At 39.8% G+C, this 14,805-nt stretch overlaps 1 protein-coding gene across 5 annotated transcripts in view; it reads right to left on the reverse strand.

Annotated features, from left to right (window-relative positions):
- Positions 1-14,805, reverse strand: part of rev3l (REV3 like, DNA directed polymerase zeta catalytic subunit) — a 180,158-nt gene that overhangs the window by 86,742 nt on the left and 78,611 nt on the right. For all 5 annotated transcript variants that reach the window (XM_030405547.1, XM_030405548.1, XM_030405546.1 and 2 more), the window contains exon 4: positions 12,991-13,151. In XM_030405547.1, coding sequence (XP_030261407.1) covers positions 12,991-13,151 — 161 coding nt within the window. The remainder of the gene's footprint in view (positions 1-12,990; positions 13,152-14,805) is intronic.

Below are 14,805 nucleotides of genomic sequence, written 5' to 3' on the forward strand. Positions count from 1 at the left end.
ATCAGTATAGCCTTAGAATCCCCAAGAACATGCAAGAGCGTTTTAAAACACTATTCATAGTTTTAACTGGAATGATCTGCTATTAGGGAAAGACCTGAGTGAGGGCAGTCAAATATTTTCAAGTAAAGTTCAGAGTATTGTCACAGAATTTTCCCGTAGCATTAAGTGTCGGAATAAGGAGAACAGTCTTCCCTGGATAAATCCAGACATTTTAAAACTAATGAAAGAACGTGATCTTGCGTTAAAAAGGGCCACTACAACAAAATTGTATCATGACAAATATCACTTTGCCATGTTAAGAAATAAAGTGATAACAGGACTGAGGAAAGCTAGGGCTGATTTCTTTATTACTATAATTAGTGAGGCACAGGGTAGTCCTAAAATAATATGGACTCAGTTAAAAAAAACTCATGGGACAACATCACAATGCAGGAAGGTCAACTGAACTTGACTTGATTGGAAAGCTGACTAAAGACCCAGCTGAAGTAGCAGTAGCTCTTATTCGTCATTTTGTTGATTCTGTAGAAACTATTGCAAAGAGCTTCTCTACTGTTCATGTTAATGTATGCTCAGTAAACACACTGGAGCCAGCCTTCAGTATTAACACCGTCTCAGAAACAAAAATCACAGGTATTATTCGATCTCTCAAACCTTCAAAAGCAAAAGATGTATTTGGTATGGACTCAACCATGCTCAAAGATATCGGTTCATAATTAGCCAGTCCCATCACTAAAATTGTTAACCTCTCAATATCACAAGGGCAGTTTCGGAGTGTGTGGAAATCTGCAATTGTCACGCCAATTTTCAAATCCGGTGATCATCATTCCAACTGTAACTAAAGACCCATCAGCATCCTCCCTATAATGTCTAAAGTTGCAGAGAAGTGAGTAGCTGAGCAAATCACACACTACCTGAATAACAGCTCGTTCACCCTTCATCCAATGCAATTTGGCTTCAGATCCAACCACTCAACTGAGACATCTAACTGTTTCTTCATTGAAAAAATTAAATCACTGCAAGATAAGCGTGGCGTTGTTGGTGCTGTCTTCCTGCGCCTCCGCAAAGCATTTAACACGGTGAATCACAGGGTTCTTTTATCCAGGTTATCCACTTTTAATTTTTCTGCTGATGCACTTAAATGGGTTGAATCGTACCTTTCAAACCGAACTCAACCTGTTCGAATAAATAACCAACAATCTGACACCCTCTCCTTGTCCACTGGTGTCCCGCAGGGATCCATACTGGGCCCACTTTTATTTCGTTTGTATATAAATGACTTGCCGTCTGTGTGTCCAGAGGCTCACATTTAAATGTATGCTGATGACACTGTGCTGTATGTACATGGATTGACAAAAACCGAAGTTGCTGTCAAACTCACAAATGCTATGGTGAAAATTACAGCATGGCTAAACCAGTGCTGTCTCCAACTAAATGTATCTAAAACTGTATGTATGTTCTTCTCCAAAACCAATGACTCTAGTGAAAACCCAGATGTTCTTGTGTCAGGAGAAAAACTAGAAATTGTTAAAGAATTTAAATACCTTGGCATTATTCTAGACTCCAACTTTAATTTCAGGGCACATGTAAAAACAGTCTGTAAACGGATTAAATTCAATCTTGCCAATTTCAAATTTATAATAAACTCCATGTCCACCCAGGCAGCCACGATGTACATGCATTCAATGATACTCTCTCACATGACCTACTGTTTGACGAGCTGGTCTCAGGCTAATCACACAACACTAAAACCACTACAGTCTTTGTATAAACAAACACTTAAAGTTCTGGACAAAAAACCAAGGCAATTCCACCACTGTGCAATTTTAACAAAATACAATCTATTGAGATGGGAAAACATGATTAAGCACAAAAACGCATGTCTTTTCTACAAAATCATACATGGCTTGTCCACTCCTCCACACAGAGAATTTGTTAACATTAGAACAAATCCATGTCGGATCACAAGAGGAGTCACAAGGGGGGACTGTATTATTCCATCTAGGAAAAGTGCCTTTAGTCAGTCAGCCTTCTCTGTCACAGCCTCACGAGAATGGAACAACATCCCAACATGTATCAGAGATCTAAACACGTATAGGTCCTTTAGTTCCAATCTGAAACAGTGGTTTATTGATAATATGACCTGCCAGCACTGAACCTGATCCCCCTGCTGTTGCCTTCTTGTTTCAGTGTGTCTGTGATTTTCTCCTGCTTGCTTAGGTTGTCCATGTAGCTCGTTCTTATGTGCTGTTTTGTTTTTTTTTTGTTTGGTTAGTTTTTTTTGTTTGTGTGTTTGTTTTGTTTTTGTTCGTTTTTGACTGATAGACATGTTGTTGTTTTCTTTTTTGTTTTAGTTTTTATGCAATGTTGCTGTATGTTGTCCTGTTGTGCGCATGTACTGTCTGCTCTGGTGGGCTACTGCCTGTATATGATGCGCATGCCTCTTTGTATTCTCTCACTATTTACCTTTATTTGAATTTGTCTGATACTGACTGTTGTTTGTCCTGCATGCTTTATGTTTTTTTTATGCAGAAGTAACAGATTCGACTTTGTGGGAAACTTGTAATCAGGGGACAAATAATTTCATTCGAATCCTCATTGAAAAAACCTGAACAAAAACGGCTTTTGGAAATTGAAAAGGAGCTAACACAATTGGAAACGATCTATAAATCGGCCTCTGACCCTTTCAACTTGCACAACATTCTCAAGCTGAAATATGAATATAATAGCATTTTATCTGACCAAGTAAGCGACCAGTTGTTTAGATTAAGACAAAAATATTTTGAATTTGGGGATAAGCCCCAGAAACTACTTGCCAGACAGCTGAGAGGTTTACAAGTTGGCAGGGCCATACATCTAATCAGATCAAAAACTGGAGAGATGGTCACTGATCCTGGGGATATAAATGAGCGCTTCAGAGAATACTACCAACAATAATACACATCAAAAGCTAAAGGGAACATCTCTGACTGGATGGCACATCTAACCCTTCCAAAACTGAGCAGTGCAGCTAGGGAGGCAATGGATGCTGATATCACCATTCAAGAGATTTTAGATGCCATAATGGTAAGAGTGCTGGCCCAGATGGCTATGGCATAGAATTGTATAAAAAATATAACAGTTTGCTCCTCTCTTGCTGAGAATGTTTACTCACTCATTTGGAACTCAGAAATTCCCAAACTCTTTATATGAGGCCAATATCTCACTGATATTAAGACGGTAGGGATGAGACAGATCTCTCATCTTTCCGTCTTATTGTTTGCTGAATACAGACATGAAGATTTTAACTAAATTATTAGCGAACAGGTTGAATCAGTACATGCCACCATTATCCACACTGACCAGACTGGATTTATCCCTGGTAGATTTTCTGTTTTTATTGTTAGAAGGCTAATGAACATAATGTATCATAAATACGAAAAGTGCCATGAAGTGGCTGCACTTCGTTTAGATGTGGAGAAAGCATTTGACCAGTTGGAATGACAGTATACGTGGAGAGTGTTGGAGGAATATGGATTTGGCTCACAGTTTATCTCATGGATTAAAACATTATGCGCCCACCCTACTTCTTGCATATTAACTAATCAAGATAGGTCATTAGACAGAGGGACACACCAGGGCTGCCCTCTTAGCCCATTGCGGTTTGCAATTGCGATCGAGCCTCTTGCTATTAGCATCAGGCAACACTCTGCTCTTAAACCTGTTTGTCTAGGGAATGTGGATCACCATCTTTCGCTGTAAGCAGATGACATGGTCATTTTTATGTCTCAACCTGTTAAGTCTATCCCCATTTTACTAAATCTTAAAAGGTCTTTTGGTGAAGTTTCTGGTTATACCATTAATTGAAAGAAGAGAGAATTTATGCCTCTAGCTGGAGACCTGGATGTCAACTTTCTGCATAACCTCCCATTCAAAATTACTGATAAACTAAAGTATTTGGGGGTAGTTTTACCAAAAGATCCTAAGTTAATCTTCAAATTGAATTTCCTTGTGAAGGTGGAAAGGCTGAAGGAAGACAAAGATAGGTGGCGCACCCTCCTCCTCTCTATGATAGGTTGTGTAAATGCTATCAAAATGGTCACCCTGCTGAGATTCTTACATCTCTTTCAAAATCTCCCCATTTTTCTGACACAGTCTTTTTTTTAAACTTTATATTCCATAATCATTCTTTTTATTTGGAGTTTCAAAGCTCACAGAATATCAAAAACTCACCTATATAAATCGAGAGAGAGGGGTAGGCTGGGTCTACCATGCTTTCTGCACTACTATTGGATGGCAAATCTAAGGGCTTTGGTCTACTGGAAGGATGGTTATACAGTGGAGGTCTCAAGTGATATTCCTGCTTGGGTTGCCATTGAAAAGAAAAGCATCATAAATATTTCACTTCCAGCACTCTGCTTTTCAGCACCTGGTCTGCCTGCAAACACCAAGCAGCATAACAGAATTATCTTGAACAGCTTGAAAATTTGGCAGCAAATTAGAAAGAACTGTAGATTGCCAGACACCTCCATTCATGCTCCAGTTTACTGTAATCATGCATTTCTTCCATCTCTCTCAGATGCAACATTTGACAGCTGGAGATAAAAGGGCATTGTCACTTTAAAAAGTTTGTTGCATTCTCCCAATTAAAAGAAAGGTTCTCTATTCCATCAACACATTTTTTAAAGTATTTACAAATTAGGAACAATGTCCGCCAGAGTATGTCAAACTTTGAGCATCTCCCTGAAGAAAAACGGTGTTATACACTTTTGCTGGGCCCACCAGATTCAAAAAATTTGATTTCTAATTTTGTTAAGATATTTTCTGAACAGACTAATTTTGACACACAATCTGCTAAGACAGCTTGGGAGGAGGAGTTGTGGATACAGATTGGTGATATTGCTTTGGGGGGAGAGCCTCAGCAGAATCCGATCCTGCTCTGTGAATGTTAGACATCAGTTAATTCAATTCAAGGTAATGCATAGGCTTCACTATTCAAAAACTAAGTTACATATAATTTACCCCACTATTTCTCCCTTATGTGATGGATGTAAGTCTGCTGAGGGCTCTCTTGCCCACCTTTCTGAACATGTCCAAACCTGTATAATTTTTGAAGTGAAATATTCAAGTGGTTCTCTGAAATGTATGACAGTTAGTTTAAACCTGATCCCGACATAACGCTGTTTGGATATTCCCTGTCCCTGTGGAACCAAGGCCGCTCTATGCAAAATACTTTTATGTATGGAGTGAGAATTGCTAAGAGATTGATCTGTGGAAATCAGAAACTGTGCCCACTTTTCAGGATTGCCAGAGCTGACAGGTGTATTACACATGGAGAGAGTCAGATATGGACTTTTGAACAAATTCAGGGTTTTCTATAAGATTTAACAGACATTTCTGGATCATCTGGCCCAGCTTGATGGAGACTGACTAGTAACAAAGTCCAAAAGGTGCTACTCACCTTGTTTGTATGCATCCATGTTGAGATATGTTCAAATGATGCAATAGCAATGTCATGGTAATGTACGACCAGCTCTGTTCTTGTTTGTTTGTCTTTTCTGATTTTGCTTTCTCAGGGATTGTTGTTGTTTATATGTAGTGTATGTCTCATACCCCTTTGTAAAATCTGAATAAATATACAGTTTGAAAAAAAAAAAAACACAGCTCGTACACAATCACACATGCTGGCATTCTGGGACGGGAGAGGAGCCTACAGCAGGGGTCATCAACTATATTTGTCCAAGGGCCAGAATTTTTCTCTTCGCACACTGTAAGGGCCGGATGCTCATAAAATAAAATAAAATAAGAATTGTATCCTAAGTAATATGTTATTATTTAGCCTCTGTCAGTGTTAATAAACCCATAAAATTTTATAATATTATTTAATATTATTATCTTCTATAATATTTTCAAGATTACGGCCAAGTGTTTAAAAAAAGTCTTTGACAGTTTTCAAATTTATATGTGCAATAACTGTGTTGAATGAAAAAATGCAATATTGCTGTTACATGACTTTTCCAAGTGTCTGTATTTTAATTTAGAATAGTTTTTTTTATATAAATTACACACAAAAAACAAAGAAAATATGATGTGTTTGACCTATTTCGACCATAAACAGTACTATTGACCGCACATCATTTCACGGGGTTTCCTGCTTTCATGGTCTCTCTTGTCTCTAACTTTGCAAATTTACTTGTGAGTTAATTGTTACATAGTTGTATTATATAGCCTGGTTGGCACCACGGGCAAACACAAACGGGAGTTGCCCCTCCGTGAAACAGCGAGAAAGCTGTTCAACAAGGTTCTGAAGTGATGCGACTGTGACTGTGTAGCAGGGAAAGCCGAGGAAGACTGTCTGCATCCTGAGCACCGTGCACGCAGGTATGGGCACCTTTAGTGGGGCGAAGGCAAAACCAGAGTCTGTGATGTACTACAACAACACCAGTACGACATGGACGTCCCGGACCAGATGCGAGGGCATACTGCGTCAAAGGCGGTACGGAAGATGGCCATTGGCGTCTTCTATAACATCCTCGACCTGGCTGGGATCAATGCCCGCATCTTATTCAAGGAGCACCAGCAGCAGGAGAGCCCGGAGGAAAGTCCTGCAACAGCTGACAGAGGAGCTGAGGGTAGAATACATAGAGAGGAAAGCGGCCGCGGCATTCGGCACAAGGTGGGCAGCAGCAGAAGCAACCACCGCAGCAGCAGACACGGAGACGGAGGCAGTGCCGGTCCGAAATAGCTGCAAACGGAACCAAATGTCGGACACTTGAAATGCCACAAGCCCGTGTTGTAACTGAGAGCGGAGGTAATCTGCAGAGACTGTGACCAGTGATCACAACGGCCCTTTGTTTTTGTTTTAGATCAGCTCGTTTCCAGCTTTTTCAATTATTATGATTTATTTTATTATATATTATAAAGTGTTAAAATAAAATGTTTCGTAATCAAATAAGTTACTTTTAATTGTTAATTTTCTTGTTCTGAATTTTTTTCTATTAAAATCTTGTGTAGATATATGCAATAATTACGGTTTAATATGTGCGATGGTATGAATATTGATAAATGTAGCTATAATTAAACTTGTCAAAATGTACATTTTGGTGTTATTTCGTTTTTTAAAAAAATATCATGACACAATGAATGCATTCATCACTCAATTGGGTATTTACATGAGAGAATATAGAGTTTAAAATTTCGCGGTCAAAATGACCGTTTATGGCCGTTAGAGTAGTGTTGGAAATCTGGTTCTTTCATTTAACACACAGCTGAGGGAAAATTTCTCTGCCAGATTTGATGACTTTGCCATTTCCAGGGATGTCATTGGATTCGTGCGTGACCCATTCACTATCAGCCCAGGCGGAGAATTCTCCGCTAACGTGAGGCAGGTGATGCCGCTGGACGAGGCGGCTGTTCACAGTGAACTGATTGACATCCAGGCCGCCGGTGACATGACGCTGCTCTCCGTGGTGCTGAAAGCTTGAGAGCCTTTTGGGGGGCTTGTCCCCAAGAGTATGACACACTGAAGACATTGGCCATGTATGTGCTCACCATGTTCGGATCAACATACACCTGTGAAGCTGCGTTCTCAAAAATGAACTCTATAAAAACGCATGAGAGGAACCGACTCTCAAACCAGTCTTTGGAGGACTGCTTGCGCATAAGCCTGACAGCTGTCAAGCCCAACATTAAAAAGATAGTGTCGAAGGGGAAATGTAACTTCTCCATTTAAGGAAATGGGAGTATTTCAGTCTTGGGATTTTCTTGGTTTTACTTTATTTGTATTGATTTTGTATTGATTTGTTGGATCACAGGCTACTTTGATTCGATGTGAAGAGTAAGATTTAACTGAGGCCTGTCGCTTTTATTTATCAAGAGAACTGTTTGCTGATGTGCAAGGCTTGCAATTACTTGTTATGTTGATGGTTGTTATTGAGACACCGCAGTTGTGCGCAAAGCACAAGCAAGGACAATTTTGACATTTGAGAAAAATGAGCACGTAAAACAATAAAATATTGTAATGAGCAGAGGAGTCTCGTTTGCCTGACGCGGAGCGCTAAAGGCGCAAAGACTCGTGGGAGTGATTGTTTAGCGTTTATCCGACTGTTGTTGTTGTGATGTGTTTCTAGTTGATGCTTTGTGTACATGTGTGATTGTTGCTGTGTGCCCTTGTTTTGTTCTGAAGATGTTTGATTTTGAATTGGCAAAAACGATGAGTTTGCAGAGTGCACCATGACCGAGTATGAGAAGACGGATGATTATGTTCGTCAAATGTTGTTACTTATGAGTAAAGGGAGTTTGCATGGTGTTACGTTAGTGGCTCAGATCCCGTGTCGGATTAATTATTTAGATTTATGTGTATAGGCTTTCTATCGCTGTAGCTTATCACAAAATCTGGGGTAACATCCATGCATTTAACAACATTTTTTTATTGATGGCAGGCTATGGCAATTGTTCTGGGGGCCGGATGGAAATCTCTCAAATCTGGCCCGCGGGCCGCCAGTTGACGTTGACCGGCCTACAGGAACTGGAGAGAAGCCGGCCCTTAAACTCTTGGCTTCCAGGCAGGAACCAATCAGCTCAACAGGGCAACCTACAATCACTCAGACACACCTAAAACCAATCACACAAACTCATACTCTCACTCAGGTAAAAGAGGGTTATTAAAACAGACAAATTGAAACATTTATGACCTCTAGGGTCATAACAGTACATACAATGAAAATTGCTTGGTCTTATGAGGCATTTCTTTCTACTTGTTTCACTTGTAGTTTTGACACTAACTATTTTGGAGACGAGTGTTAAGGCAGTTAAGTGGACTTCAAAATACATCAAGGCCTCTTTTCATCTCAAAATGGCTCAGCCCCTTTTAGCATTATTGCTCTTGATCCCAGATTAAGAACTTCAGGCTTTTAACTTTGATCTTGAGGAGAGAAGAAAATGTAAACAGGTGTAGCCATTAACGGGGTATTTTACTTTCTTTGTTGTAAGGGGCATTGGATCCCCTTTTCCATTGATTGCGTCAGTATATAGGTGGATCAAACACGGGGGCCCTGCTTTTGTCAGAATAGAGTCATGCATGACGACTTTAAATAAAGAACTTTATTAAAATCAAGTGTGGAATTTTCCTGTCCTGAATCATTAATGCTAACATTTAGAGGCGGTTCCGCTGGATGGGATGCTCTCTGTGAGTTTGACGAGAGACTGACCAACCATTACGCTCAGAGGCAGTGGTGTGAGATAAGGATGATCAAATAGAGTGGGCAGTCAGGGGTTTAGTCTCCATCAGGAGGAAGTAAGGGTTGGCTTATCCAGATTAGGCTCACCCGATGTCTGAGGAAGAAAACCTTAGTCTCCCAGTCCCACTGTGGGTTTAACCCTGTGTCCCCACTTCTCAACAGTCAATACCAGTGTTGGGGCTCGTTACACATTACTCTCAAAAAAAGTAATGCCTTACATTACATGATTACTCCCTGAAGAAAGTAATTAGTGCATTACTAGTTACATCACTCGTTACATTCTTTCTACTTGCTTTCCTCTACTATGTACGAGGCAACAAGCATTCATCTCAGATGTCGATGTTGTCAGTACCTTCTGGTTCTGTTGAAAATAAAGTTTTGGCTGCTTGCTTGGCGTCTCATTCATGTTGCGCCACGGTTCCTTAGCAACAAGCTTTGTGTTTGCGTGCTGTCTCTGTAGGTGCTTCGTTAAGTTTGAGGTAGTGTTAGCAGCGGTGGAGAGAAGTTTCCAACACAGGCAAAGTGTGCACCTTACAGTCAAGTTATTTTCCTTACGTTCAACAAATTCAAAGTAATGTTTCTATCTCCAACTGTCAAAAGTGGCTTTACGCAGCAGGGGGTCTTCAGGCAAGTCGCATGCAGCAGCATGTTCTGCTCGTGTTGTTGACGCTGCCATTGTTATCCCATCTCCCCTTGCGGGTGGCAACTAACCAATCGGTGATGGTGAAAGATACCTTGTGCCAAACCCCAACCAAGCCCGTTGTGTGTGTGATGCGTGCGACTATGCTGTTAAAATTGATTAACCTAGCAATGTAACATAAGCAATGAGCTTGGCAAACTGTAATGTGATTTCTGCATTCAGAACAGTAATGCCTTACACTACTCGTTACTGAAAAAAGTAATGTGATTACAGTAATACATTACTTTGTAATGCATTACACCCAATACTGGTCAATACACACTTCAAAAGATATGGACACACAGGTTTTAAAGGTCTACTTTGGCTCTGTTGTAGCTAATAGGAGATAATGGATAATGATTCCCCCAGTAGCTCTGAGGAATCCTGACTGAGTGAGTGGAGAGGTACGGACAGAAAATCACAAGCATGTCATCTGGTGACAAACGATGTGTTTTCTTCTGAAGTTTACTTTTGTCAGAAAACCAGTGAAATGTTTATCTGAGATGTGCTAAGTCAAATACATCATTTCTGGTTATTCCAAAGACTAAATGAATACACAAAGGGTACAGAGCCTTTTGGGCCGGTTGGAGCTCCTATGATTTGGAATAACCCGAGTGTGAAGGCTCTTCTTCTCTATCCCGTCTGAAAAGAACTCTTTTTTAGAATGCTTTTTGCATTTGTATTTTCTTCAGGACATTCTGTTTTACTCTCTTTGTGCTCTGTGTTTTTATGGCTGGTTTTATACGCTTTGCCTTATTGTGTGGTGTAAAGCACTTTGTAACTGTTTAAATACATTTCATTGCTTTTGTTTATTTTTGGCACAAGTAAAGGGGAGTCATAAAGTGCCAGAAACAATATCAATGTATAGTTTGGTAATGTGAGCTAACACTAGCCACCGTAAGGCTGGCGGAGTAAAAAAAAAAAAACCTGAGTGTGTTGAACTGACCAATGGCGTGTTCCAACTTATCTCTGACAAGGAGGTGATCTTTGCACTTGTGTTTGCTTGTTATTTGTTGTTCTGGTCTGGCTCCAGGATTTCACAAAAACTACTGAAACAATTCTACCAAACCTGGATGGAGGATGGGTTTTTAGCCCAGAATAGACCTAATTAACTTATAAAAAAAAACAGAAATGCAAACTTGTCCACTGACAAGGTGAATTGAAAAGCTACTGCCGATTGTTTGTGGGTTTATGCAGGTTTTTCAAACACACTTGATCACAATAAATACCATGTAAAAGTGGTTTCTGAGTGAGTACAATTCAAAAGAGATTGTAATAAAATCTATTATTCTTCTACACCACAATGGAAATTATGATTCCGTCTGAATTGTTTTGTTGTCCTAGTGTATAGCTGTTACAGATCTGGTTAGCTTTAATAATGGTTAAGCAGCTATGGGTGGTTTAAAGGTTAGAGTGATAGAGGGCTAGGATACAGCTTGATATTGTATTAGATTTGATTGAATTAAAGGGGACTATTGGGCCTCAGAGGATGTATGTGCTCAACTGAGGGCTATTATAGTCACTCATGAATTCAAATTTTCTAAAACTGTGGTATATAATATAATATTGTTTAGGCAACATTTTGATTACATTTCCTAGTGACGCATGCAACTTTTTCATTGCATCTGCATTAAGCTTCGAAGTGTTTTCTGAAAAAAAACCCACAGTTCTTTGTGTGTGTCACTGCATCATAACTCTGCAGGACTGACACCACTCCAAATGACTAAGGCAATACAAGAAAAGAGGGAGCCTGGAGACTACAAAGTGCCTGTACTGACACCCAATATCAGCCTGCCTGTTCTTGTTCCATCCTCACAACTTCACAAAACTTTGTTTTCCATCTCCTGGCTCTATAGAAGCTCCCTGCTTATCAGAGGGCAATATGCTTCCACTAGATCTTATTCTTTGCCTCCTCATTGCAAGCAGCAATGAAAGGAACAGAATGGCTTTAATAGACAGATGAGAGACCAGGTAACTAGAAAGATTAAAAAAAAATGAATAGAATAAAATGTAGAGAGAAATAGGTCTTCTGAAAATGTGACCCAACCTGCATATATACAGTAACTTGAACAATCAATTTAGGTGATTATAGAAAGTTGTGTGAAGCATATTTTCTTTGTAGCATGGCCTCTAAACTTCTTCTGAGTGAATCTGATCGGTAACAGCTGTTGACTTTTCTGGCCCATTTTAATAGGACCTGTTTGATACAGTCATTAGACTCATCCACAAACACTACAATGGGAAAATCTAAAGAGCTCAGCATTGATCTGAAATTGATTGAAATCATTATTGATTTGAACAAGTCAGGAAAGTCACTTGTAGCTATCTCAAGGTAGTTACAGGTCCCGAGATCAACTGTGCAAACAACTGTCTGGGTGGTCAGGATGGTCAAGAGTCAACCAATAACCACAAAAGTAAGTCTGCAATGATTTAGAAGCTGCTGGAAGACAGGTGTCAGTGTACATACACAGTCAAGTGTGTTTTGCATTGGCATGCCACCAGCAATATGTTTGGAGGATAGAAGGTGAGACTTTTAACCCCAACAAAGTCAGACCTACTGTCCAGCATGGTGGTGGTAGTGTTATGCTATGGGGCTGTTTTGCAGCCAGTGGATCTGCTGCTCTAAAGTATCAACAGCACCTAACTGAGGTGAAAAAGAGACATTTAACCACATATTAGAATTACTCTATGTATATTTTTGATCCAGCAGATTTGGTCACATTTTCAGTAGACCTATCATAAATTCATTACTGAACCAAACTTCATGAATGTTTTTGTGACAAGGTAGTTTGTGTTCCACTCATTCATAGAGACATGAGAGCTGTAGAAATCACTGGAACTGAAGACTGTCATGATGTACATGTTCTTCATGAGTGTAAACTGTTGACCACGATTGTTAGGGATTAGGGAAAAATTTGTAGCTATCTATTTTTTAACACTAAAAATAGGATAAGGTGACAATGAAGGATTAGCTACAACAAAAATCCTTACAAAAACTTTAAAAGAAAAAGATAAAGCAAGAAAATGAGAATGAAAATGAGAAGAATGAGAAAAAGGAAGAAGAGCAAAATGAGTGATGAGTTGTGACCTCTTTACCTTTGCTGTGGCCCCGGCGGAACTTGACAGCCGCCAAGTTAAGCAGGTTCATGCCATACAGATTGTAGTCTATGAAGAGCTGCAGCAGGAAGGGGATGTGGGCCTCGTGGGGCTGGTAAATCTTGTTCATCACTGCTCCGCTTTGTAACAGCTCACACACCCTACAACAGGGGGAGGGGCAAATGCATATTTACTGAGTCCACTGTCTCTGTATGAATGAGACATGAGCAAGCATTCAGACCGAAAACAGCTCCGCTTTAAAAAATGCATTGGCGTGGTGGGGTCGTGATGTTTCAGGTGCGGGTAAAACGATGGAGTATGATCAGGGAAGTCCAATTTAAGTAATGTGACTTTGAATCGTTTATCACACACCAAAAGACTGCTGATAATACTAATACTGTGACAATCATTTTATCTTTCAGTCTTTATCATTTTTTAAGCCAAGCTTTATGAATACAGCAATCGTGTTATCATGTCAGAAGTAATCTACCAGGAAGGCGTGTTTGATTGAATTTGATGGGGCAATGCCCTGGATGCTGCCAAGTGTTCTGGCAGAAGTGGCAGAATAAGAAGTTTGTTTTTCTTTAATACTACATGTTTCTGTTTTATGAACATGAGCAAACACACATTTACATTAGAAGATATTCTCATATGTTACAAAATGTTACACTTTCATTCACTTTCACAATTACATTTATCATAGTTTCAGCTGTCAGCCTCTTCGTTAGCCTGGAATGTTACCCATATAGACTAATACACTTCTCCCTTTCTTTCTGTATAAAATCTAGTGTCAGCTGTCGCCTTACATACTTATATATGGTTATGATATCTACAAATTTTTTCAGGGCTCACATGTTCACGAAACAAGTGAACTGCCTGGTAAACACTGTCACACTACACATTCTAAGTTTTACTATATGTTAAGTTTCCAAGATTGTCAGAGTCACATCAGTCATTTTCTCAGACTTGACAGAGCTAAATGTTTTTGTATTTTTGTGCTGTTGATTTGTGATGCTGTATGTATTAAAAGGCCATTAAAAGACATTATACAACTGTCATTAAATGTCAAATTCACTGACATTTAAAATGCATGAAGACCGTCATTTCATTTATATCTGTCCACACAGAAAAAGGGACATCCTTTTTTCCAGAAATATCAACAGAGTTCCTTGATTTACAGAACCTACTTGGCAGTTAAAGATGAACTGGGAGTGAACATTTAAGCTCTGTCCTGGTGTCATGTTTCCCCTTTAAAGGTGAGAGCACCATACTGACTGATTGACTAACTGTTCAGAGATGAGGGGCTGACGAGGGATGCAGGGCAGCCAGACCTGCCACTCAATCTCTCCTCTTCTTCTTCCTTCTAATCTTCTACAGTCTCTTCTTCACTTAGTGCTGCTGTATTTTCTCTTTCATAAATGAATTTCGTGAATCTCTCTGCATTTCTCTCAATCATATGTTTTCTTTACTGTCTTGTTCCTTCTCTTTCTTCAGTCTGTACTGAACTTTATCTCTCTCTCTAATCCCATGGTTATATATGGCCCTCTCCTCAAGCCTCTAGCTGTTCCTCTCTCCCTCTGTGTGACTCACCCACAGCAGCTCCGCTCAAATCTTCACCACTACCGCTGGTCGCTCTGGCACATAGTCCAGTCTACCTGTGTGCCTCCATGCACACAAACACACATTCTTCCAATCAATTTGTACAACTGAAAACACAGCAATCGATTTCAGTTAAGTGATTTGGCAGAGTCATTCGCACACAGTCTGGCCTTCAGTAACATCAAACTGGAGCTTGTGATGAGTCCTACTCACATT

This window comes from Sparus aurata, chromosome 22 (assembly GCF_900880675.1).
Source record: "Sparus aurata chromosome 22, fSpaAur1.1, whole genome shotgun sequence".
Lineage (NCBI taxonomy): Eukaryota > Metazoa > Chordata > Actinopteri > Spariformes > Sparidae > Sparus > Sparus aurata.